This window comes from Lepisma saccharinum, chromosome 7 (genome assembly GCF_977018435.1).
Source record: "Lepisma saccharinum chromosome 7, izLepSacc3.1, whole genome shotgun sequence".
Lineage (NCBI taxonomy): Eukaryota > Metazoa > Arthropoda > Insecta > Zygentoma > Lepismatidae > Lepisma > Lepisma saccharinum.
Window position 1 is genome coordinate 8,501,198 of NC_139235.1, and position 24,780 is coordinate 8,525,977.

At 36.2% G+C, this 24,780-nt stretch overlaps 1 protein-coding gene across 5 annotated transcripts in view; it reads right to left on the reverse strand.

The window, feature by feature from the left end:
• Positions 1 to 1,910: 1,910 nt before the first annotated feature.
• LOC145989714 (uncharacterized) overlaps positions 1,911 to 24,780 on the reverse strand; it is a 100,543-nt gene continuing 77,673 nt past the window's right edge. Inside the window, exons 4-5 of one of the 5 annotated variants that reach the window (XM_083124969.1) lie at positions 5,081 to 5,258; positions 1,911 to 3,510 (exon numbers count right to left, since the gene is read on the reverse strand). In XM_083124969.1, the coding sequence (XP_082981095.1) occupies positions 3,214 to 3,510; positions 5,081 to 5,258 (475 nt within the window). In that variant the 3' untranslated portion in view covers positions 1,911 to 3,213. Of the gene's footprint in view, positions 3,511 to 5,080; positions 5,259 to 15,634; positions 16,510 to 20,061; positions 22,764 to 24,780 lie in introns of those variants that run through there. The other 4 variants (XM_083124971.1, XM_083124970.1, XM_083124968.1 and 1 more) reach the window with 4 other exon arrangements.

Consider the following 24,780-nt stretch of genomic DNA (forward strand, 5'->3'; position numbering starts at 1 on the left):
AGACACTAGTTTGCTCGTGAAAAATCATATTTGTAATATGACTATGAGGTCTAGATTGACTGATTGATTTATTTAGTTTATTTTACTTCGCGTTTTGTGTCCCTTGGCTAATTTGCGAAGATGGGGATGAGTGATGAAATTGATGAATGGACATTCACAAACAACCAAGCCCGAGTGGGATTCGAACCCAGGACCCATGGCATCGCAGCACGATATGCTAACCACTCGGCCACAGAGTCCGGCTATGAGGTCTAGAAAAATACATGAATGCTTAAGTAATGAACACACTTTCAAATGCTCTGTTCTCAGAATAATAAATTGCATGGCATTTTTCCGAGATTATTCGTCCAATTGTTTGTGGTGCAATAGCGCAGGATTAATTAAATTATTATTAACATATTACTATCATATATTATATTATTACTACTATTCTGAGACACTTGGTTCGGACCCCTCCCCTCGAAATATATTTCTAGATACGTGATTGCAAGCTTCGTCATTGTGTCAACAGTTTCTGTAATTTTCTCTGTTGTTCAATTTTAAACTCATTCATCAAATTCGTATGGCTGTATGTACAATTCACATTGCAAAATACCAGAATCTATACTTTCTTTTCTTTTTTTAAAAGGGCGCTCTCTAAAATAACATTGAAACAAGCAACTCTGTGCTTTGAAAGGTCTTGCTGCGAGAAATTGACCGAATGCAATGGATGGTCGAAGCCAAGAAAATGCAACGAGAAATGCGTGACCTTGATCTTCCAACTGCAAGTGTGCAACTATTTGACTCCAGCTTTTGGAAATCGCAGCGTCTCGCCAACGGCAAGGAAGCATTTCCCTCTCGTTTTCTTTGTAAATGGATGGCCCGCTTTACACAATGCATGGTATTGAGAAACTGTTCCAGTCCAAACAGAACATGCAGCTTGTTGTGTTACTTCGGTTTGAAAGGAGCTTTCAGACAGAAGCAACATGTCTCTCAAACCAACCTTCAGAAATAAACAAATCATTCCGAACCAAAGTGAGACAACTTTCACGTGTCACGCCTGCATGGTTAATGGTTTGCTCTAGATTGAAAGAGACCATGCTGCTTGCTGCTTCAGTGTGAAATTTCCATGTTGCTTCAGTCTGAAAACGCCTATACTGTTTGAAGTAAATTCGTACAGGAAAAAGTTACATATCATATTATAGGTTTTCCCCAAACCTCTCAGGTATCAGGTGCAAAGGTGAAGCTGATAGCACACATATTTTACCAGTCGGTCAGAACTTCTGCTGATGTTGACCACGATCCACATCAGCATACGTTATAACAATGTCACGAGTTTTATAATATTCTATTTCCCTCACTTTTCTATTTACAAAATAATTGAACCAATCTAAACTTTTGAACAATTTGAGTTCAGCATGAATGTATTGCTCCATGAGATACTTGGATATGTCTGCATATGCAACCGGTGGCCATAAAGATGTCGTTTTTGAGTAACCACTACTTCAAAGGATCCAGCAAGTACACTCCTTCATGGTAAAGCTTTAATAAATACATCTCTTGACTATTGTAGCACAATAACCCTGGGCATGCCACTGATGTTTAGTATCTGTAATCTGCAAAATGTTTGGAAAATCTATATTTTACATGCTAGGGTAAGGCACTTCAGAATGCGTACTTAGTATATTTCATCCTGTAAGAACCAGAGGACAGAACTCCAAGTATCAAATTTACAGGAGAGAGAATATGTCTGTCTTAAAATAATAATAATAATGTAGATACATGACTGTACGTCGAAGGAAAAGATATAGCTCCAAATAGAGCTCTTCAGAGGAGATACATTAAACAAAATCAAAAAGCAGTATTTTTGGAGTTATGCTTTGCTGGATCTCACAACAATTTATTCTCTTAAATACATATCTTTGGGACCAATTATAAAAACTGCATTTATGAAATTAAATACATTTCTGTTTAAATTAATATATTTTTGCAACAAATCAGAAATGAGCAGTCTTACAAGTATTGTAACATTGAAAAATCTGTACTTTAAGAATGAGTGTGAGGATATATCGCACTTAAAGAGTTCAAAGTCTTCAGAACCATTGTTGCCATCCACTTCACCGTATGTAGTACTCAGCAATAAGCTCTTCATAGGCTTCGTCATAGCTAGCACAGCAAATTTTCTTCTCTGTAATTGTCTGAATAGATTAAGTTCATTTCATGAAAGAACAATGACATCTAATGTTTTTCTTGCTTTGTTTCTTATTTCGTTCTTTTCCCCGTTGCTAAAAGAGTGTTCATGTATGGAGAGAAAGACAAAATTGTACACTTTTTAAAATATATTTTCCATTTCTTTGACTGGACAGCCTTTGATAATGGAGAGAGCATTGTAGGAGAGATCCATGGCTGTTCAACAACCTCAGGCTGAATTGCTAAGGATATTTCATTTCCACTTTCATAATACACTGACTAATAACAATTGACTGGCTACAGCAGTCACTTCTGAGGGTCCAAAGTCTACATCCGAGATGATACTCCCATTAAATGGATGAATTTCCCATTGTCTCAAATGCACAGACTGCCTTTTCTGTGTCTACCACATTCTCATAGGCTGATATGAAGATCCTGGGCATGTTGACATGTGTAATTGCAACTCCGACATGATTTACCAATCACTCTTTGGCATAAGCTTTATCAAAGGCCTAAAGAAGCCAACATCTAAGGGCTGCAGTATGCGACTTGCATGCAGTGTCAAAGGCAGAAGAGTTATGAAATGGTGTCTACAGAAAAGTAATGCTTCAATACCGCAATGGGAGGTATGGTTATCCCGTATCAGAAGAACTGGATTCTCTTTCGTTGACTTCACAAAGCTGCTGAAATGTTTCAGTCAATCTAGGAAGAGATCATTGTTGTAACAGCCAGTGTCTGAAACCAATGGCAATTGTTTCTTCTGGAACATCCATGCATAAGTCTTGTTTCATCCTCTTCCTTGTGAAAACCATAACTGGTGGAACAACTATGCCAGTGGGACCCATGCAATACACAACTGTTAAGGTTTACCCTCTGTCGCCTGTGGCCATTTTGCACACACTTTCCTTTCCTTTTGGGGATGCTACTACTGGAACATGGCTTGGCACTATCGGAATGGCACACTCATCCATACCGAATATTCAGTGTGCTGGAAATCTCTGTTTAGCACAAACAGTGTCCAAATTGTCAAGAAAACCGCTCACACTAGATTCTGTTCATTCCAACTGTGCTCCCTCCACTGCATTTATCTGGTGTCCGAAATGTGAGATTCTGCCTCTTACAGAAGGCATGCACCCAACTCTTTCCTGCTAATCTTGTAGTCATGTTGAACCTATGTTCAATATTGTTCTTCTCGGCAAACTCGTATGCTAAACTCATAACTTGTTTTCTTGTAATACCATAGAATCTCTTGTCTAGCTCCCTTAAATGATCTGCCAATTCTCTTTCAAGTTCAGGAGTGAACACAGGCTTGTGACGTCCCAGAGAAACTGGTATGGTACCCTGTAAATGGAAACAAAGACAACCTAAATTATATTTTACAAGATGGCGCTAAAATAATGCATGTTTTTGGAATAAGTGTAACATCATTGATTTTAAAGTTACAAACGTTTTATTAACACCAAAACCATCGGTAAGAATTGCAGTTTGGATAGGTATACAGTGATGATTTCAGTATGGAAGATGATGTCTGAAAGTTGATGTCCTTGTTGCTGTACACAAAATGTTGACAAGGGCAATGCAGAACTTTGCAGCAACAATGACATCATCTTTCCGACATCATATTCCATACTTAAATCATCACTGTATACCTATACAAACTGAAATTCTTACTGATGGTTTTGGTGTTAATGAAACGTTTGTATCTTCAAAATCAACGACGTTAAAAACATACATTCTTTTTGCACCACCTTGTATCACTATAACCTACTCACAATTAAATATTAAAAATAAAAAGCATTTCTCTATCATTGTAAGAAATTTCCACAATGTAGATATAAATTATTAAATGCTATTCTCAAGAGTATAAACAAACAACATTTTAATTTAATTCGACCCGAATACAAGTAAAATTCAGGACCAAAGAAAATATAACATCTAGCAGTTGAAAATTGAAAGAGGTGGTTAAGAACACAAGCACAAGAGACGCAGTGTGATTATAGCCTGTCATTCATTCACAATGGAATTTTATAGTGAACAATAGGTTCTGCCCATTACTCATCTTATTGGACAGTAATTGTGTGATATAGCCTGTCACTGATCTGGTAAGTGTTAATATTTTCACCAAACTTCACAAGGTCCATTTGTCACTTTTATCTGCAGCAGTGACATTTTTCAGGAAAGAAACAAGGACAAAGAATGTGCCACGGAATAAATCTGCAATAAATAAAATTATTTTCTTTCAATACCATTTTAAAATAAGTAAATCCATGAATAACATTCTTATTTCATGTGGAATTTTTCATACTTGTGCTGTTACTCTTTCGTATCTCAGGATTGCTACACTGCCTTATCATGTTGTCACATCGTACAGGTTAACACTGAAATTTTGAAGGCTGGGCTTGTTTTGGTAATCTCATTGCTGTACAGCGCAGGTGTGTGAGAGAGATCAGGAGTGGCACTATTTCCACATCAAGTGATGGTTTTTGGATTTCTGGAATAAGAACTGTCATTTTCCAAGAAGTTGCAGACACGTATAATGCAGAAAACATAGAGAATTAAGCTCTTTTAAACACGATCCTTTGAAATACCCTGACTGATCAGGATCCTGGAAAGTCAGGGAAATATTCATCCCGATCACGGTACAGAGTTTTCAGGATCCCGCACACCCCTACTGAACAGCAACAAGGTTTCATTTGTGCTTTTATCAACCTCAGGTGGATGAGAATGATAAGATACAGACGATTCTGTTGGTCAAATGATACTGGGACAGTTTGTAGCTTCACTTTAAATTTGGAAAACCTTACAAAATGTCAGTTAGGAAATTGTCCCAACCTCTGGGAAGAACAAATGATATTTCTGAGAGAACAGTGGAGGTCAAATTAAAATAAGGAAATAAATAGTGCTCACTTACTAATTTCAATCTTTTTCTCAAAGTAGATTCATTTGTTCCTAGTGCAACAGCCACTTTACGTTGACTTTCACCACTTTCAATTCTTCTTCTGGCCTCATCCAGAATCTTCTGGGTAAATATTAGTTTCCGGTTTGATTTCCTGGAATACTTAGATGTCATGGTGCATTTGTCTTTAAAGCTGTAAGAAAGAACATCCTATTTAGAAACCTTCTGTAAGAAAGAAAAAATATGCATCTCCCTGCTGGAAATTTCTACTGTTTTCAGTAGACATAATCTACTGTTATCAACTGTACTCTACTGTGTGTCTTGGAAATCTACTGAAACTCAACTGTGCATGTACAGTAGAAGAAATACAAGTGAAATATTCTCTTCAGTATTACATGTAATATTGTATACAGTGTATGTAACTCAACATTGTTGGCTGTAAACATAAGTTTCCATTCCTTCTGATATACAATTTGTTTTTATATCTATTTGAAAATCTAAACATAGTAGATGTTTCAAAACACCTATAGATCTACTGAAAACAGTACAGTAGAGAAATTACAAGTGAAAATATCTTCTTCAGTATTATATTTAATATGTATGTAGTGCTCTTAGTTTAAAATGGTGGCTATAAGTATTACATTTCATTCATCCTTATTAACAATTTTTATTTATATCTGTTTGAAAATCTGAACACAGTAGATGTTTTAAAACACTTATAGATCTACTGAAAACAGTAGACAAAATTTTCAGCAGGGAGATACTAATTTGATTTGATTTTTGTTATTTAACGTAACTTTTCTTCCACTTTTGGCTAATTGTGATGATGAGGATGAGTGATGATATGATAACGGACACTCACAAAGAACACTCATGTTGAGGCCATTTCTAATCATAGTGTTACGTACTGGAGTAGAATCTTAAGAGGCTTCTACACAGTTTCAAATTCTGCTAAGAGCTGGTAGAAAAACAACAGTACAACAGGTTAAGCATTTATCTTTCAACAGCAATACAAGTAGCCAAGTATATCTTGCTAACATTGCCAACAATGATATTGGTTCCATGATATTCGGAGTTATGTAAAGATTGTTGAGATAAAATTATTACTTTCCAAATCTTTATTAAGCAATTGTCAAAAATATTCTTTACAGTGATGAATGCTGCCATCCAAGCTTCATTCTGAACAAAGTGGTGGCAGACAGCAGTACTGTCAACCATTCAAAAATGTCAGGAATGTTAGATGTTGGAAGATCTTATGTGATGCCTTACTATTGTGGGGTGTACATGCAATTTGTAGTAAAATTAAATAGATTTATTGCATCCATACCCTAAGCAATATCAAAAATATTCCTTGTGTTCAGCAAGATGCAAGTGTAACAATTCTTATTGCACATGTATAACATTTATACTGTAGACTCAGAATTATGGGATAACACCGCTCTGCAATTTGAAATTATTTTCTTGATGTTTTGGTTTTGAATGTCGTTTCCCCCTAATTTTGGGGCGCTGATTCCAAATATGTAAGCAGTTTTCTTCTATCACGTCCAGATTGTTGAAAAAAGATGAAAACAAAATTTGCATATTGAACCATTATCGACATATACCGTGCGTTCATTTCGATCTGCAGCCGAGAGATCGGGAGAAGCGTGGCGGGCGGCGCTGACGGAGATGCCGACATTTGCGGCCTGTAATGCCCGCTTATTTTTATAGACATATGCAGACATTTATATAAATATTGCAAAACGATCACTAACCTGTGTTATAACACGCAAAAGTTCTTCTGTAATTCATCCAAGTTCTGCTCTTATATGCACAAATAAATACGCTTTAGAAACGATGTTAAGAGCCACAGATAATAAAACATTTTAATCATAGTTTTGACCAGTAACGTCCTGCTTAAGTTTATATTCTTGAAAGAGTTTTGTGCCGATGGGGATCGTTTGGAGGTTTTGAATGTGGAACACTGTATCAAGATTACGCTGTAGAAGAAACCGTTAAAAGTCAATAGTGTTCGTGAGCTTCCTTGCAATCCAAAATCTCCGAGCTCGAGTTTTTTGTTCCTTCGCGACTAGATGAAGACAGAGTTGTAAATATAGTGGCGAGCAATGTAAACCAAGAGCGTATTAATTTCGTACTGTGCGCAAGAGTGTTATTCTTGGTTACTTGCAGTTACTTGTTTGTGTTATTGTAGTATGTATGTGTGACGTGTCAGTGAGACGATTGGAATGCCAGCCGCAAGATTCACGTTAGAACAAAGATTTTTTTATGTATGACACGTACCTACGTGAAAACAAACTCGTGTCGAGACGTGTGTAGGTAATTTGTACAGAAATTCCCATGCGTTTCAACTCCACACAGAGATACAGTTAGACATCTTGTCCTTAAATTACGAGAAACTGTATCGTTAAATTTTAAAACACCTAAGCAAAAACGACGGATTCTAACCGAAGCAAAACTCGATGATATTGGTGCAGCGTTAGAACGTTCTCCAAACAAACCTCTACGCCGTGTTTCACAAGAGGTGGGCGCGTCAAAATCATTGCCACATACAGTCACTAAGAAACTAAAATTAAAACCATACTCTTATAACACAGGTTAGTGCTCGTTTTGCAATATTTATATAAATGTCTGCATATGTCCATAAAAATAAGCGGGCATTTCAGGCCGCAAATGTCGGCATCTCCGTCAGTGCCGCCCGCCACGCTTCTCCCGATCTCTCGGCTGCAGATCGAAATGGACGCACGGTATTTATACCTTCTACAAGATCATTGCCATGCTTAAAAACGTGGTGTATATTATAATTATGTAATTGTAAACACAATGTACGTACAGTTCACAAGAACTACCAACAAGTGATATTATTTAGTGACCTCACTTATTTTACAGGTAGGAATATTCGTCATTTTGAACTTTTTCCATGTGCATGAGAAGTACTTTCCCTTTTCAGGGACCAACAGCGTCTGCCATCATGTTCACAGTCCAACCACCATGGTATCTTCTTTCCATGTCTTTCAAATCCTGATGGATACGTTCACCCTGTTCCTCGCTGTAAAATCCAAGACAGGTATCTGGAAAATAGTCAATGTGAGCATGTAGGAAGTGTAACTTAAAGCGCATGTTACAACCTAGTTTTCTCAAATTTTCCAACATGGTGTTCACAATGGTTTTCTAAGCTGGACTCCTTCAGTTCCCTAGGAACTGGTCTTATCTAGGGCATGTACAAACTGGCTCATGATACCCAATTTAATGTGTAGAGGAGGGATAAGAACTTTTGTGGGTTCCACAAGGGGTGCATGCATAACATTCTTTGTTCCAGGTGTCTAGGGTCCTCTGGTTGGCCATTCCTTTGCCAGTGATTTTGTCCGTCTCGACTATCCCACTCGCACAGGAAACAGGGTATTTTTGTGTATCCCATTTGTAGTCCCAGTAAAAGGTTGATAATTTTGAAGTCACCACATACAATGCAAACTTTCATATTATTCTTTCAAAGTAATAGAAAGCAACTGGTACAGATCCACGAACATTACTATTGTGGAGTAAAACACCTTTCAGGCTGGTTACAGAAGAATCTATGAAAAGCTTCCATTCAAAAGTTACATACTTCACACCAAGCCACATTACAAGTTTCGGTATGTAATTGCAGAAGATCATAGACCTTTCTTCCGAAAATAAAGAAACTTTTCTTGTTCCCGGGATCTGTAACATGACATTTTAGTGCCAGATAACAATAAATGTCTTGTCTTTCAGTACAGAAGCTAACAGTTCAGAACTTTCCTTTGGTAACGCAAGATCACGTACAAAGTCGTTTTCTGATACACTGATGTCCGTTGTATCGCTTACAACTTCCTTTTGAGGCGATGTACAGCTTGAAGATGGACAAACGAAAAGGAATAGGTAGACTTTCGTCATGTTTGATTGGTCTCATTGCAGATCGCAAATGTGGCTACACTATGTCATTTTTGTTCTTGGCACTGAAACCTTGCACTTTAACCTGACAAAAATAACAGTCATTCGTATGGTTTAATTGTTCCCTCCATACCATTGGCAGAGCAAAATAGAATTTCTCTCTTTGTCCGTTCATCCAGAACTTCAAACCTTCCACACAAGTCTTACATACTTTCTGGGGTGTCCATGGTTTATTTTCATCGCCAAGCACAATTCCAAAATATTCAAGGTAGGCTTCTTTGTCGAATGGCGTTATCTTTAGTTTTTGTTTATACACAACTTGTACTTCCCACATATGTAACAGAAAGTGTTCGGGTCGTTTTTGCAGCCACGTGAAGACATTGTTGTCCGAATATACAGAATTTGTCACTTCATGCAACCGTCCAGCACTAGGAATACAACACACTCAACCACCCGTGAAACAAAAAACAGTTGAATTGGTGTTGCCAGACCACATACAAAGGTGTAATCACAATTTAACTCTAAATACTCTCCATGCCCTCCTATGGTATATAAACGGGACTTTTATGAAACACAGATTCCTGATTTCCACGAAAACCTGACGTGATAGAAAAAAACGGATTGCACCGTTGAACTCAGCGTGAAAATTCCATTTAGGAACACTCATTCATTTCAAAACCTCATTTTTGCTGCAGAGCAGTGTAATGATTCTGTGTACATCACAGATACACAATAATCTATACAGGATATCATGTTTATGAGTAAATTGACAATCAAACAACACAATATAAAAGACACGTATTCATGGAGAATTTAAATAATCAGGTCCTAAATTAAAGTATGTAACAAGATTAATTTGACGACTTTTGCTTCTGAGACAGCAATACAGAGTTCCGTTAATTACTGAAATTTGAATAAAATAATTGGAAAATTATTAAAATTTCTATTATTTGGAAAATTTTGTGAATTAGTGGACAGGTTAACAGCTAGTTCATACACAGAGTGCACGCTCCACCACCCTTCTGTACTGAGAGTCCTATAATGAATGTGGCAGAAGCGGATCAATGATTGATGGAACATTATTTTGCTTACAAGTTTATTACTTCATGAAAAAAAAATTCTATAATATATTTCTGGCATTAATAGCAGAACATTCTCATGACGAATATTAAAAGACTGTTACTGTTGGTGATTCAATTGTTGGCAACATCATTGCATGGAATTCCAACAGGCAAAATTATTTCTCAATATGTGTAGTTTCAATTTTTACAAATTGACTAAACTACCTCTGAATTATGTATGCAGACGGACATGTGTTAGCAACAAAACTGTGAGTTCCTGTTTCAACTGATGCTGGTTTCATTGTGACAAGTGCAATACTCTTCTTGTAATAAATTATCTGAGGGGGTTGTTTGATAGGGCCACTGTGTAAATTTTGCCTCCTATCTATGGCATGCACGCCGACTACATGGGTGCTCCGTGGCTCGAGCACCCACATAAATAATCTTAAAGGCAATCCCCACAATAACAATGGAAGTATATTGTATTGTGAATAGAATCCCATCTTTTCGGCTTGCTTTGATGTTTCCTTACAAGTGACACACTACAATACACCCACTCCATTCGTCAACAATTGTTTTAAAATAACTACTTGCCGATATTGAGCACTAATAAAGAATAAACTGAAACACAAGGAAGCCGATTGTGACCGACTATCTCAATAGTTGATTTTTTCTTCTTTTGTTTGTTTCAATCAGATAAGAGCGGCGTGGTTTACGATTTCAGCGAAGTTGTTTTCATGTAATCTGGTTGTTATCGTTTTGTTTGTTCTCCGAGAGACAGTGGCTTGGAAGGACGCGGGAGCTTAGATTGTAGACTGGGAAGTTCTCATTTTCAGAAAAAAGGGGTGTTACCATGTTAATAGTTAGTACAAAGAAGAGGGTCTACTGACTGGATGCGCGGAGCAAAAGCTCTTGGCTTGGCAAAAATTTTCGCAATTGTCAAACGTGGCGTGTGAAAAGCTGAAACACAATATTGAGTATTGCTTCTTTACATAATTTCGAATTCGAACAGTAGGTTTGATAGTCGATATGGATAAATTCGTCATACGTTTGTCGTCGTTATCACAGGTGGATATTACTGACACTGAACATAGTGAAAAGTATGTTCAGTCAAAAAATACGGAACCCGAGAATGTCTCTTCTGCCAGTTCCTGTAGTACATTAGCAACAAGTGTCAAGAAATCGTCAGGCAGGTCATACCATGAAGGATGGAAGGAAATTTCCTTGGATTTATTCCGACAAAGAATTGGACAAAGTGTTCTGTAGCGGTGGCTCAGTCGGTAACGCGTCTGACTACCATGCTAAAGGTCCCGGGTTCGATCCCCGGCCGGTTCAAATCTGGGAACTTTTCTAACGATGGAAGCAGCCCCGGCACCCACCCAGCGTCGAATAACATGGGTACCTGGGGGAAACCCTGGGGGGTAAAGGCGGTCAGGGGCATGGTGCTGATCACATCACCCCCACTCATGACCGGATCAAGAAAGTGTGGGGCGTTACCTTCACACCCCCTATATGCCTTCATGGCATGGTGCTATGCACAGAGGAACACTTTACCTTTTTTTAGTGTGTGTAAAGCACTTTTGATTCCAGTATAGTGCTTCCGTTGGCAACTACTACTTCTGCAGACAGGGATTCGTGTAATGCATTTGTTCGAAATGGATTTTCCCAGTGGCAAAAGGCAATTGAACGTTTCAGGGTTCACGAAAAATGTACACTTCATCGTTCGTCGGTGACTGCTCTGGCAACTACGAAACAAGGAACCAATGTGTCATCTCTTATCTCAACACATAAATTAGGAGATATGAAAAATGCACGCAAGGCGATTGTAGATGAGACTTCCGACATATCAGTGAAGGAACAAATATCCATATGCTTCAGATTTGTCGATGAAAATCTGCAAGTTGAAGAAGTGTTTATGGGCTTCTATGAAGCAACTTCAACAAGTTCTAGGACATTGTCTGAAGCCGTCCAGGATGTCACAAGATGTTTATCTCTCGACATAAAATACTGTTGTGGTCAATGTTATGATGGCGCGAGTAATGTCAGTGGACATTTAACAGGATTACAAAGTAGGATTACTCAGTTGGAGCCGAGAGCTATATTTGTTCATTGTTTGGCGCATAATTTGAATTTGGTAGTGCAAGATGCGATGCAAGGTATCAGTTATGTACGAGACTTTCTGGTGATTCTTCGTGAATTAATATCATTTGTAAGACATTCGCCAAAGAAGCTAGCAGTGTTTCAATTGCTACAAGAAGACAACGAAGATGGTGTTGAAAAAAACATTCCCAGACTGACTTTGCGACCATTCTGTCCCACAAGGTGGTGTGTGAGGGTAAAATCACTACAATTGTTGGAAAGTAATTATAACGTTCTCTTGAAATTTTTGGAAGATCTCTCAGAAGAAAAAAGTGAAGTCGGTGGGAAGGCTAGTGGATATTTTTCAAACCTACATCAATTCAGATTTCTTATTTTCCTGAAAATGTTTAATTTCAGTTTTTGGCAGGATTGAACAACTTCATTCTTCCTTTCAGAAGAAATCATTGTCATACCGAGAAATCAAAACTCTGTCTGCAAGTTTAGCTTCACAAAGGGATATATATTTTTTGAGTTGTGGAATGAAACCATGAGGAAAGCGGAGGAATTGAACATTGATGACCCAGTTTTGCCTAGAAAAAGGAAGATGCCAAAATGCTACAATGAAGGTAGTGATCCTCATGCGTATCAAACGCCGGAGGAAATGTACAGACAAATATTTTTTGAAATAATTGATGGGCTGTGGATTCGCTAAATCGTAGATTTCAAACAAAGGTTTTGGAATTTATTTCACAATTTCAAGCTTTTGCTATCAGTCAAATTGGTGCTGATCGAAATTCTGCAGTTCTATGGGACAGACTTTGATAAAGACAAGCTAACATTGCACAGGGATATGTTTCTAAGTACATGTGTGCAGAATGAACAAAGAAAAAGTGGCCAACTTGTCAGACATAACAAATATTTTAAGTAGAGAAAACAGTGGTCCCATGCGTGACATGCTCACAGAATTTGTGAAGTTTGTATGGGTGATTTTAACTATACCTGTTACCTCTTGTACCTCTGAGTGGTCATTCTCAGCACTTAGACGATTGAAAACATTTTTGTGGTCAACAATGACCTAAAAAAGATTGAATGATTTGGCAATTTTGCATGTTCATAAAGAAATGACTAAAAATATTGACATTACCAAAATTGCAAACAAATTCATAAGTGCAAATGACGTAAGAAGGAATGTGTTTTATATTGAAAGTTAACATGTCATGATTATTATTATTATTATTTGGTACATAAAGTTAGTCATTTTGTAGTTTCTGTTCACAACAAAATCCTTGCATAGTTCTTTCTGCAATACAATTAAAATTATTTGCATTTATGAAGATTTTATCATTTTAATTTGTATGAATGTGGTATTTTCTTTTAGTAATGTGTTGATAATATCATTGCCTCTTGCAATCATTGTGCATGTAAGTTGTAAGAGGGGTTGAAAACATCGTAAAGCGTGGTTGGTTGAAGGTCAGCAGCCTGTGAGTTCTGCATGTGTTCGATGGGACAGTGCTGTTTTGGCCTAGAGGACAAATTCCCTATCACATGCTAGCCACTCTTTTCCCGTTCCTGTAATAATTTAGTTTCAAAATTTCCCTTACCTGGGAAAAATCCCATGCTGGTTAGCAAATTGACATCGCTGTAAGGTTTTATCGCCGTTGTAAAATGAAGACTTCCCTGTCCACACTTGGGTTTGGAAGATACTACAAATACGTCACCGACTGCCCCCAGGCGCTAGTCGGGGAAGCATTTAACTGCTGAAGCCTGGTGGTAGTTTTAAAGGAAAGGAGTCCATCCCCAAGTATAGAGCGAGCACAAGGAAAACAACCTTTGGACGAAAAATCCTCGCGCAGCCTTTTCTTCTTCCGTTCAGCTCGGGCCACAAGGAAGCATGGTCCACTCTCCTTCTCCCTTCCTCGCGGGAGTACGGTGCACAGGAGTCGTGGGTTTTATACTATTGTTTTCTTCCGCAGTCGTTGTTTGAGAGTGAAGCATCAGTCACATTTGCTAGTCTATTATTTCCTGTATTTAATCTAGCTTCGGCAATAGCCTAGAATATACATGCCTGATCCTTACCTTTCTTAATGTGTGTGTTCGTCCAATGCAGGTCCTTTTACAACCTTCATCTTTTAACCTTTCTTGAGGGGCTTTTTACATCCCTTTTTTAAATTTGAGGTAAGGGTTTCAGATAAGGGGATCACCCCACCCCCCCATTAATTGAAGGGTGCACAATGGCCTGATGTGCAAATGCACCCAAAAATTTTAATTCAATCAATCAATCATGCATGGAGACAAATTGTAGTGTCATATGAACCATACTTTTACTCTTGATATATGCAGTAATTCACAGATTTATTCACATGTAAGAGATGATACACAACTCCACCACAAATTACAGTGAAATTAATAAAATTGTTACTTCATATATATTATATTCCTATGAAATATCTCAATAGTTTGGTAATTTTCATTAACAGAAATTCCACCTCTATCGAACAAAATTTCACTCGATGAAATGTACACGCAACATTTTGTTAGGGTTGGAAATGCATCTAATAATTGTTCAATGTATTTGCATGATGAAACTGTACTATACTAAAAAATCAATCACTTAAGAGAAGAGGAAATTTATAACAAATTACTGGTCAATTCTAGTGAAATGTCTGTTAACTATCTGCTTATAATTTACATGTGTCAGTTGTAAATTATAAGCAGATAGTTAATAGACATTTCACTAGAATTGACCAGTAATCAATTTTTATAATTCATTATGCACTAGTTTTAAAAGTGATGGTGCCGCAGTTTGTGAATACTCAAATAATTCAAGATATGCCTAGTACAGGTTGTCTAGGAACTTTCTCCATTTCTGACAAAATATTTAAAAGTATTGTTTCATTATTGTCAAGTTGATCACTTCTAAATATAGAGAACACTGTACTCACTTGAACAATTCCTATTCAATAGAAGCATGCCAAGCAACAGTGAAACAAGTTCCAACGAGGATGGTGGCAGTGGCTGCTGAAATTAATAGAACTACAAAAATTGTTTCATGGAAAAAGTGAGTACAGTGTTCTCTATATTTTTTACTACCGCAGTCTCTTGATTTCCCAAATATGAATTGATTACTATTGTGGAAAATATATTGTAAAATCTGTACAAAATATGAAATTCATACATAATACACTAATTATATTAATGTTTAATCAGAAATATTCTGTCCAGTGAAAAATATATATGCAAATACAGTATAACAAGAATGTTACAGTATAGCATCACAGACAATGTTAATTTAATTGTTACCCATAAAGCATAAAGTTTGCATGAAGCTGGTTTAATATGATGCAAGGTAATATGTCTTCTTACAAAAACACTCAAGATTTTTAGTTTAGTTCTTCGTCTGAGGAAGACCCTGATACAGGGTCGAAACGTTACCTGTTAAGTGTTTTTATCTTAATAAACTGCCTTGGTCAGCAACGTAGTGTTTTTAAATATGGAAACAAGGCTTAATTATATTACAGTCTTCTTACAATTCTTTGTTGGATGATTATGTAACATCATTTGATGAGCATGACCAGAACAACTACTATGTGTGTATTGGGAATTGTAGGATATTTTTTTATAAATACTATCTAACATTTCCACCATACAAACTGTTTCGAGAGTGACATAGTGAATTAAGAACTACATCATGTAGCATGTAGAAATCTTAATCGATGTGGACACTAAATGCAATGTTTCCTTTCATATGCTTTGATGCATTTGGTACATTTAAATTCCATTTCTCGGGTTTGAATATTAAACAGAGCCTTAAGACTATGTTTCCACATAAATGCTTTACTGCACGTTGAGCATGCAAACACTTTTTTTCCGGTGTGAATTCTTAAATGCATTTGCAGATCCCGTGTCGTCCAAAATGTTTTCTTGCATGTTGAACACACTAATTTCTCTTGTCCAGTGTGGAATCTCAAGTGTGTTCTAAGATTTGATTTTGTCTTAAAGCCTTTCTTGCATGTTTGGCACACAAATGCTTGCTCTGTACTGTGAACTCTGGAATGATTTTTGAGAGCATTCTTCCTGGGAAATCTTTTGTTGCATGTTGGGCATACAAATGGCTTTTCTCCAGTGTGTATTACAGAATGAATTTTAAGATCATTTTTCCTTACAAATGCCTTTTTGCATGTTGAACACATAAATGGTTTTTCTCCAGTGTGAATTTTTGAATGCCTGTCTAGAGTATCCTTTCTTGTAAATAATTTCTTGCAAGTTGAACATGAAAATGGCTCGTCCCTAGTTCGAGATCTGCGAATCCTGTGTTCATCTCCACTATTAAGCATGTAATCAATATTCTTGTATTCTTCACAAAACAATTTTCCAATTTCAGAATTTCCCAAAGTGTATCTGAAAATAAATTTTTAAGTGTCAATATTAGGATTTCTACAATCTCATTCAAAAGTATACAAGATATAATCTACTTTATAAATGCACACATTAGAGGCTCCCCAATACAGCTTAATTAAAATACATTATAAACGCAGAAGGCTTATCTGTATTTTGGTTCAAGATTGCAGAAGTGCAACAATGATAAAGAAATATGCAGTATATTATAGAGGACGCTCTTGTATCCAATGAGCACTTCTGCAAAAGTAATATGACCACCTTGAAAGATTTCAAATTCCCAAAGTGATAATGGGACAATATAGCATTTACACTCTAGCTGGGAGTAGGACACTTCACAATTTATCATTTTATTAGGGTTGATGCAAAAGTAATGATCAAATTGTTCGCTGTGTGTTTTGCAATCATTTCTTCTAATACATTTTATTGATTATATTGCTGGTCATATATAATTTAAAACTTATTTGGTTCTTAATCTATCTGCCTAAAACTAATTTACTAATTATTTAATAATTTTAATAAAATGCTTGATTCTTAGGCTATTTGTAATGATGCTGTAAAAGCAAGAAATGCACATCGTTTTACTTCATGAGTTCAAACTTGGGTGTCAGTGTACTTCATACTTCAATAAAGTAAACGTGATTGAAAGAGAAACAAAGGAATATTCAAGCAGGACATCTAATTATTACGAAACTGCTGTGATGTAATGTGAAACAATTACTAATGACAACTGCTTGTGTACAACTTAAAATTCACCTGTTACCATGGTGAACGAGAATATAAGTAAGTGCATAAAAAAATTATCTCAAGTCAAGATTTCAAAGATAATGCTGATCAAAACAGAAAAAACACTACATAATAATCTATAAAAGTTAATATCAACAATAATAATAATAATAAAATTAATAAAAATAGGAATACAAGGCGTGACACAAAAAAAAGTACTCAATTTATATTTCATAAATGAAAGCAGTTGCAGTAAATTGGTTAGTGTTTTGTTAAAGCACCACACCTCCCCTCCCTCTGCATGAAGTGTGGACTCACCCGACCTTAGCAGTTCCGAGTGAGGCATCACTTTATGAACATGTGTAACCGTAACCGTGCTGTGGCGGAAAATGGCTAGTTTGAAAGTGGAACAAAGGATTAACATCATAAAACAACATAAAAAGCCGCAAACGGAAACATTCCGAATGCTGACAGAGGCATATGGCGATACTAGTATGTCCAGAGTACAAGTCTTTCAGTGACATAAACTTTTCTCGGAGGGGAGGGAAAGTGTTGAAGACAAGTGCGAGAAGTGATCAGAAGTGACCGAAGATTGAGTGTGCGTGCAGTGGCTGAACTAGTGAACTTGGACAGGGAACTGTTGTGAGTGTGCGTGCAGTGGCTGAACTAGTGAACTTGGACAGGGAATCTGTTGAGGTTGAGGTTTTAACCAGACTTCGCAAAAAAGTTAGGAGAAAATGGATGGATTTTGCACCAGGACAATGCACCGGCCCATAAGGTTCTGTCTGTCAAGCAATTTTTGGAGAGTAAAAATATTACTGTCACTGTCATGGAACATCTGCCTCTCACTGGATCTGGCACCATGTGACTTTCTTCTCTTCTTGAAACTAAAGTCAGGCCTCAAGGGAACACGTTTTGACTCAGTTGAAGAACTCAAGTCGAAAACGGCAGACCTCCTACGTGAACTCACATAAAATGTTTTCCAGTATTGTTACCAACACTGGCAGCAGCGAATGCAGAAGTGTGTGAATGCTGAAGGGAACTACTTCGAAGGTGATGGCCACAACAGGCACTAATGCGGAAAGCACCAGAACTTATGAGACCAGTAAGTTTTTTTCTGTCACACCTCGTATACAAGGATAAAAATAATTAGATATAACACTATCTCTTTGTGTTTCACTGCAGGTGTGTCCATTTTAGTTACCATTCTCTCTATGGTAGAAAAAAATTTATTGTAAAATATATAAACATTTATTGTAATAATAAAATGCTAGGTTTACATTCTCTGTACAAATACATAACAGAAGACCAATGTCTTGTATTTCACATTTTTGTGTAAATTTACATCAAAGAAGGTAATAGAAAGATTCATCTGATAGCTACATTTCATCACAGGTTGTTTTAACCAATTTACAAAATTAGAGACTGTTCATATAAATTTTAGAAATTAAATGTCCAACTATTTTATTATTTACATTATTAAATTTAATTTGTGCAAATATTTTGAAAATAATTCATTAAATCATTCATGCACAGCAAGGTCTCAAGAGTAATATTTGTAACACATTTTTGCTATACAACTGCATTACGAATTACACAAAGCAATTTTTCTGAAAAATTGAAACCTTAATTGAATTAGAAAATATTATTTACATGTTACCTTAATCTAGTTCATTTACATAAACCACTGAATTTCACACGTACATAATGGAAAAGGTTAGTTTTTCCACATTTCAACACTTGCTTTCCAGCTGTAAAAAGTATGTGTGGAAGAAATTCATTCCTCTCAATAACATATCGTATTTACGCATATATAATGCGCACCCTGGTTTTTTATGGGGAAAAGTGACAATTATATCTTGTATATATTGCACAGTATAATCCAGTTTCAAGAAATGGCTTTCTTAGTTGTAGGTCATAAAGCTATTGTTATGCCAATCAAGAGTGAATGACATCATACCTATTCTATGAATCACCTGTTGCTATGTGGACCAACAGGAGAAGAAAATCACTTGTGTATGCCACACCACTTCCCCCCTTTCCCTCCACTGTGCATCCCAAAGATTTCACTCTTTAACCACCATATTTATTTTGTAATAGTAGGCAGCGAGATCAAAATTACGTTATGGATTTGAAGTGCTCAGGAAGTTATTTTCTATTATTTCTTGCCCAACAAATACCGCTGATACGCATCCCATATGACAGTGGATGCATTCTCGAATTCCGCCAGAATGCACTGCTTTTCTTGGTGACACAGAACATTAAAATACAAAGTGAAAAATCATGGGAAATGTCCTTCAAACGTTTATACATGGTTTTGCTCATTCCTTCTTAACTTTTTCTAAAAAACTTCAAAATATATATACCTTTTCCATGACTACCATAACATTTATACGAGGCACATTCAGAACCCTTAAACTAGCAGTTAGCAGTACAAGATTTCTTCCATTAAGGCATTTACACACTCCATATATATATAAAATATTATTTGGCCAGTAATACATTTTAATTTTGATTTTCTTTCTTCTTATCTTTTCCTTCATCCAAAGTACCATAAAAATCAGAACGTTCCATCATTTTGTGATGAAGTTATTTCAACCGCATTTCACATTAGTGTCACTATCTTGTATGTAATACTGTTACCATATTCAGAAACTGCATGATTTAAGCTTTAAAAAGATATATAACATGATAGGGTTCTGTAAACATGAAAAATCAATGCAAGTGTCACAAAATCATGGAATGACCCTGTAAGGTTTCAGTTTGGCTGTCCGAAATTATTTCGTGCATAATACGCACCACAGTTTTGGGAGCAAAAATTCTGGAAAAAAAAGTGCGCATTATACATGAGTAAATACGGTAATTTTATTTACATTGGATGAAATGGATTCCACAGCCATAATTTGATCGAAAACATAGTGTTATATACAGCCCTCTTACACCTTTTATGGAAAGATTTAATATTCTATCAAGTTCCATTTACCAAACTAAAGTCAACAACACAGTTCCAGAGTTGATGGCTTGTAGACTGGCCTTGCCAGGGAAAAATTCAGATTAGACCCAATTCTCACGAGCATGTATAAAATGGGTAAACAACTGGAATGGGGACGTCACAGGGATTAGAAAAATGAGTTCATCAGGGTACAAGTGATGCTCAAGTCAGTCAGTCACATATCCAGAGGAATGATCCAGCATCAAAGATCGTTAGAGTGTTACCTCTTGCTTACGTCTCTCCTCATAAGTTGCATCATAAGTGCAGTATTTTTGTATCAATAACACGAATGCATATATTTCCATGAAAGAGTCTTTTTATAAATTTTCTCTATATCTTCCAGAACGGTGGGTGAAATCAGGTATGGGCAAGGAAACTGTATGGAACTGCTCTGAGACAAACAACTACACTTTGTAATAACATGACCTCAGAAAACTGTGACTCCGATGTCGCAGAACACTTATCTAGGTACTTGATTAGTTAGTTGTTAGCCATCAAAATATCAAACTAAGAATACCGCTACAAGAAAATGCCAGGAAATAAATCATACACTGAGAAGCATGATTCATCTCAAATTGTCAGAATTATCTGATGGATAAATCAATTACATATATTGTTTCTTGCATTTAACTTTATTGGTAGTTTTCAAGCAACTTAGCTGTCATACCAATCACCAATCCCCAATACTACTGCCTGCACATACGGTTAAACAAGACAAGGAACTGCGAAAAACACCAACATTAATAGAGAAGATGTTCTGACCAGCATTTACATGAATATGATGAAGTATAACTCTTACAAAAGAGTGAGTCAAAGTTTGCTTTACTACACACTATGATTATGTCAACTTTTGAAAACCTATTAGGATAGTTAGAATTATTGAGATGATAAACTTCACTCGTCTTCCTTTTTTCTGAGAAGTCTTCTACATCCTGTTGATGTTACATTCATATTATGCTATTACACTTATTTAGAATCAGTCGATAACTTTTGGGGAATTGTAAACTCTGAACAACATATGATATTAATTAAATATTTTTTTCCAGGAAAAATCTGGAATATTTTCCCAACAAAAAAAGATACTAATACAACAAAAAAAGATACTAATACAACAAAAATATACATGTATATATCTTCAAAAATCTTAGGGGATTTGAAGGTTTCTCTTTGTATGTACATTCTTGTATTTACACAACACAAAACAGTTTTGTCTGAGTGTGACATATTGAATGATGAACTGCACGTTTCCTCGGAAACATTAATTGATAGTGGACACACAAAAATTCATCTTCCTCACTGACTATTAATCTGGAATGACTTTGAAGCATATCTTCCTGCAAATACTTTGATGCATTTTGAACACGTAAATTCTCTTTTTTTAGTGTGAATATTAAATACAGCTTTAAGATGATATTTACACTTAAATGCTTTAGTGCATGCTGAGCATACAAACACTTTCTCTGCAGTGTGAATTCTTAAATGCATTCTAAGATCATGCTTTGTTGTAAACGATTTGTCACATCTTGAGCAAAAGAATGCATTCTCTTCAGGGTGAACTGTTAAATGCATTTGAAGATTACGCATTGTTGTAAATGATATGTTGCATCTTGTGCAAAATAATTCTTTTTTCCCAGTGTGAGTTATTAAATGCACTCGAAGATTACGCTTTGTTTTTAATGATTTGTTGCATATTGAGCAAAAGAATTTTTTCTCCTTAGTGTGAATTCTTAAATGCATTCGAAGATCATGTATCGTTGTAAATACTTTGTTGCATGATAAACAATTTACTTTCTCTTCTCCAATATGATATCTTGAGTGTCTTATAAGATTTGCATTTGTTTTGAATCCTTTGTTGCATGTTGAGCACACAAATGTCTTCTCTCTGCAGTGAACATTCCTGCAATGAGTTGTAAGAGTTCTCTTCCTGGTAAATGCTTTGTTGCATGTTGTACATACAAATGGTTTTTCTCCAGTGTGAATTGTCAAATGATCCTTAAGCTCACCTTTCCTTGCAAATGATTTGTTGCATCTGAGACATGTAAACAATTTTTCTTCAGAGTGAACTACTAAATGCAATTTTAAATGTGAAAAATTTGTAAATGATTTATCACATGTAGAACATACAAATACCTCAGGCCTAGTGTGAACTCTTAAATGAGACTGAAGAGCACTCCTCTTCATAAATGTTTTGTTGCATGTTGAACATAAAAATGGCTTCTCAATACCATGAAATCTCATGTGACTTACTAACTCACGTCTATGATAGAAAGTCACCTTGCATTCATTACAAGATAAAGAATTTCTGGAGGTCACAGAGTTGAAAGGCTCTCCTGACTTACTGCTAAATATTGATGTAGATTCGCAATTGTTCATTGCAGGAACACATGTTGTAAATTCTTGTTTACATTTGATTTGTAGTGTGTCACAATCCTGCAAGGATTTATTAAGAGCTGAAGAATGTTCTGGATCTAACTGTTCCTCAGCATCTATATATCCTAAGTTAGTTCCACTTCTAATTCCTCGGTTTTCCAGAGAGTACCTGGAAGTAAATTTAGGTGCTTACTCATTTCAAAGAGATAAAATTTAATAATTTTCATAATTTTAATAAATTATGTGTCAAACTAGCTGGAGAATGCTTGCAATGTTTTTTTCAATGACTAGAGGGACAAGAATTTAATTGTTCAGGCACATAAAATGTAAGTGCTGAGTTTATTATGATACTGCTCTTGTTTGTAGTTCTAGTTGGGAAAATCAAGCTCTCACTACAAATTTTACACTTTCTGATTGCTTGAACAGACATGATGTAAATAAAAACCTGAATGTTCACCATCTACATAATGAACAAGAAACTATGATTGCCTATTATTTGTTTTAAAAACGTGAAAAATACAAAGCAATTAATGAGAATGATGGAGTTGTGGAGGAATTATGTACTGTGATATTATATCTTGAAGGATACTAACAAGAAATGAAATGAAGCACGAACATTGAAGGGAAGTATTGAACAGTACGTGGAGGACCAGCTAGACTTTCACATGACACCTGTGACATTTGACAAATGGTTCTCCATAAAAATACATAATTACAATAAAATTTAGTAACATAGGAGATAACAATGTACCAAAAAACCTAAATAGAAAGAGAGTTCTACCAACAAGAAGAGGGTGCAGCAATGGGTTCAGCACTATCACTAACACTTAGCAACATATACATGGAAAACTGAACAGACAGCCCTCACCCAAAGCACCAGGAAGCCAAAGACATGAGTTAGGTATGTAGATGACACATTCATAATATGTGCACATAGGGATGACCCACTATCAGATTTCCTCCAGCATATACAGCATACCTTGTGAATGCAGGTGGGCTTACATAGGAGAATAAGCAAGTCCTCTAAAGAAAAAGACAGATAAACACAAGCAGCACACAGACAAAGGCGAGACAGAGGTGTCAAAAATAGCAGAATATGCATGAAGTGAATCACATAGAATTCAGTGGAGCAACGTTAACAGTACTTCACAAGGAATCAAATTGGAAACTAAAAAATCAAAGAAACAGCCTTCATAATTGTTCAAAACACTTGTGAGTCATGCCAGTGTAGAATTCTAGCAAATATGGTCCCATCTCCTCAAAAAATTAGAAATAATAGCATAAATTACTACCAAGTTCTGGTGGTGGTGATCAGTGGCATAGCATTATTAAACACCAATACGCCCGGCGTTCCCCAATTTAAAATGTGTAAAAAGGAATGCATAAATGCCGTAAATAAAAAGTAAAACATCACTAATTATGTGTGTGTTTGAGCTACTATAATAGCTATTTATCTTGGTACGCCTACAATGCACCACCAAACAGCTCTTGTTATAGAATCTTTCTAATACCTTTGTTGGCCGGACGTCGGGGAGGTTTGGTGTACAGACTCTGCCTGCCTGAAGGAAAATCTTGGATCTCTACAGTACGTGCGAAATGCTCTCTCTTACGCTGGTGTACAGAACACCTGATTGGTTCTAGGGCTCACGTGACCCTTTCTGCTTTCCGATGCAGACGACAAACATACCTGGTTCTTTGCGCTCCGTGCTCGTGCTCTGTGATGCTACAATATGTACTAGGACTCACGTAACTTTACCAAACTCAAATATATATATAACTTCTTTGTGTAATTTATTGCACACACACAGATGTGTATTAAAAACTTAAATAAACAACACAGTTTTCATGAGAGTTTTCAGTCCTCGTAGTATGAAAGGTTAGAAACAGAGATTATTTATTCATGGGAGAAGTTCAGCCTGTGGCTGCTCCACCTCCTAACCTTCAAAACTAATGCTCTACCACTTAACCTTCAAAACTAATTTATCATTAAGAAAGTTTATTTGCTCGTTAATATCTAAATTCTTTATATTTTGTCAATGAAAATGTTTAGCGTTTGTTGCAAAACTCTTAACATCGAATGATCTCTGGATGGAATTACTTTTAAAATATTTGTCAGTTTTTTTTATGTCGCAATGTGATTGATTGATTGATTTAATTTATTTTACTTCGAGTTTTGTGCCTCTTGG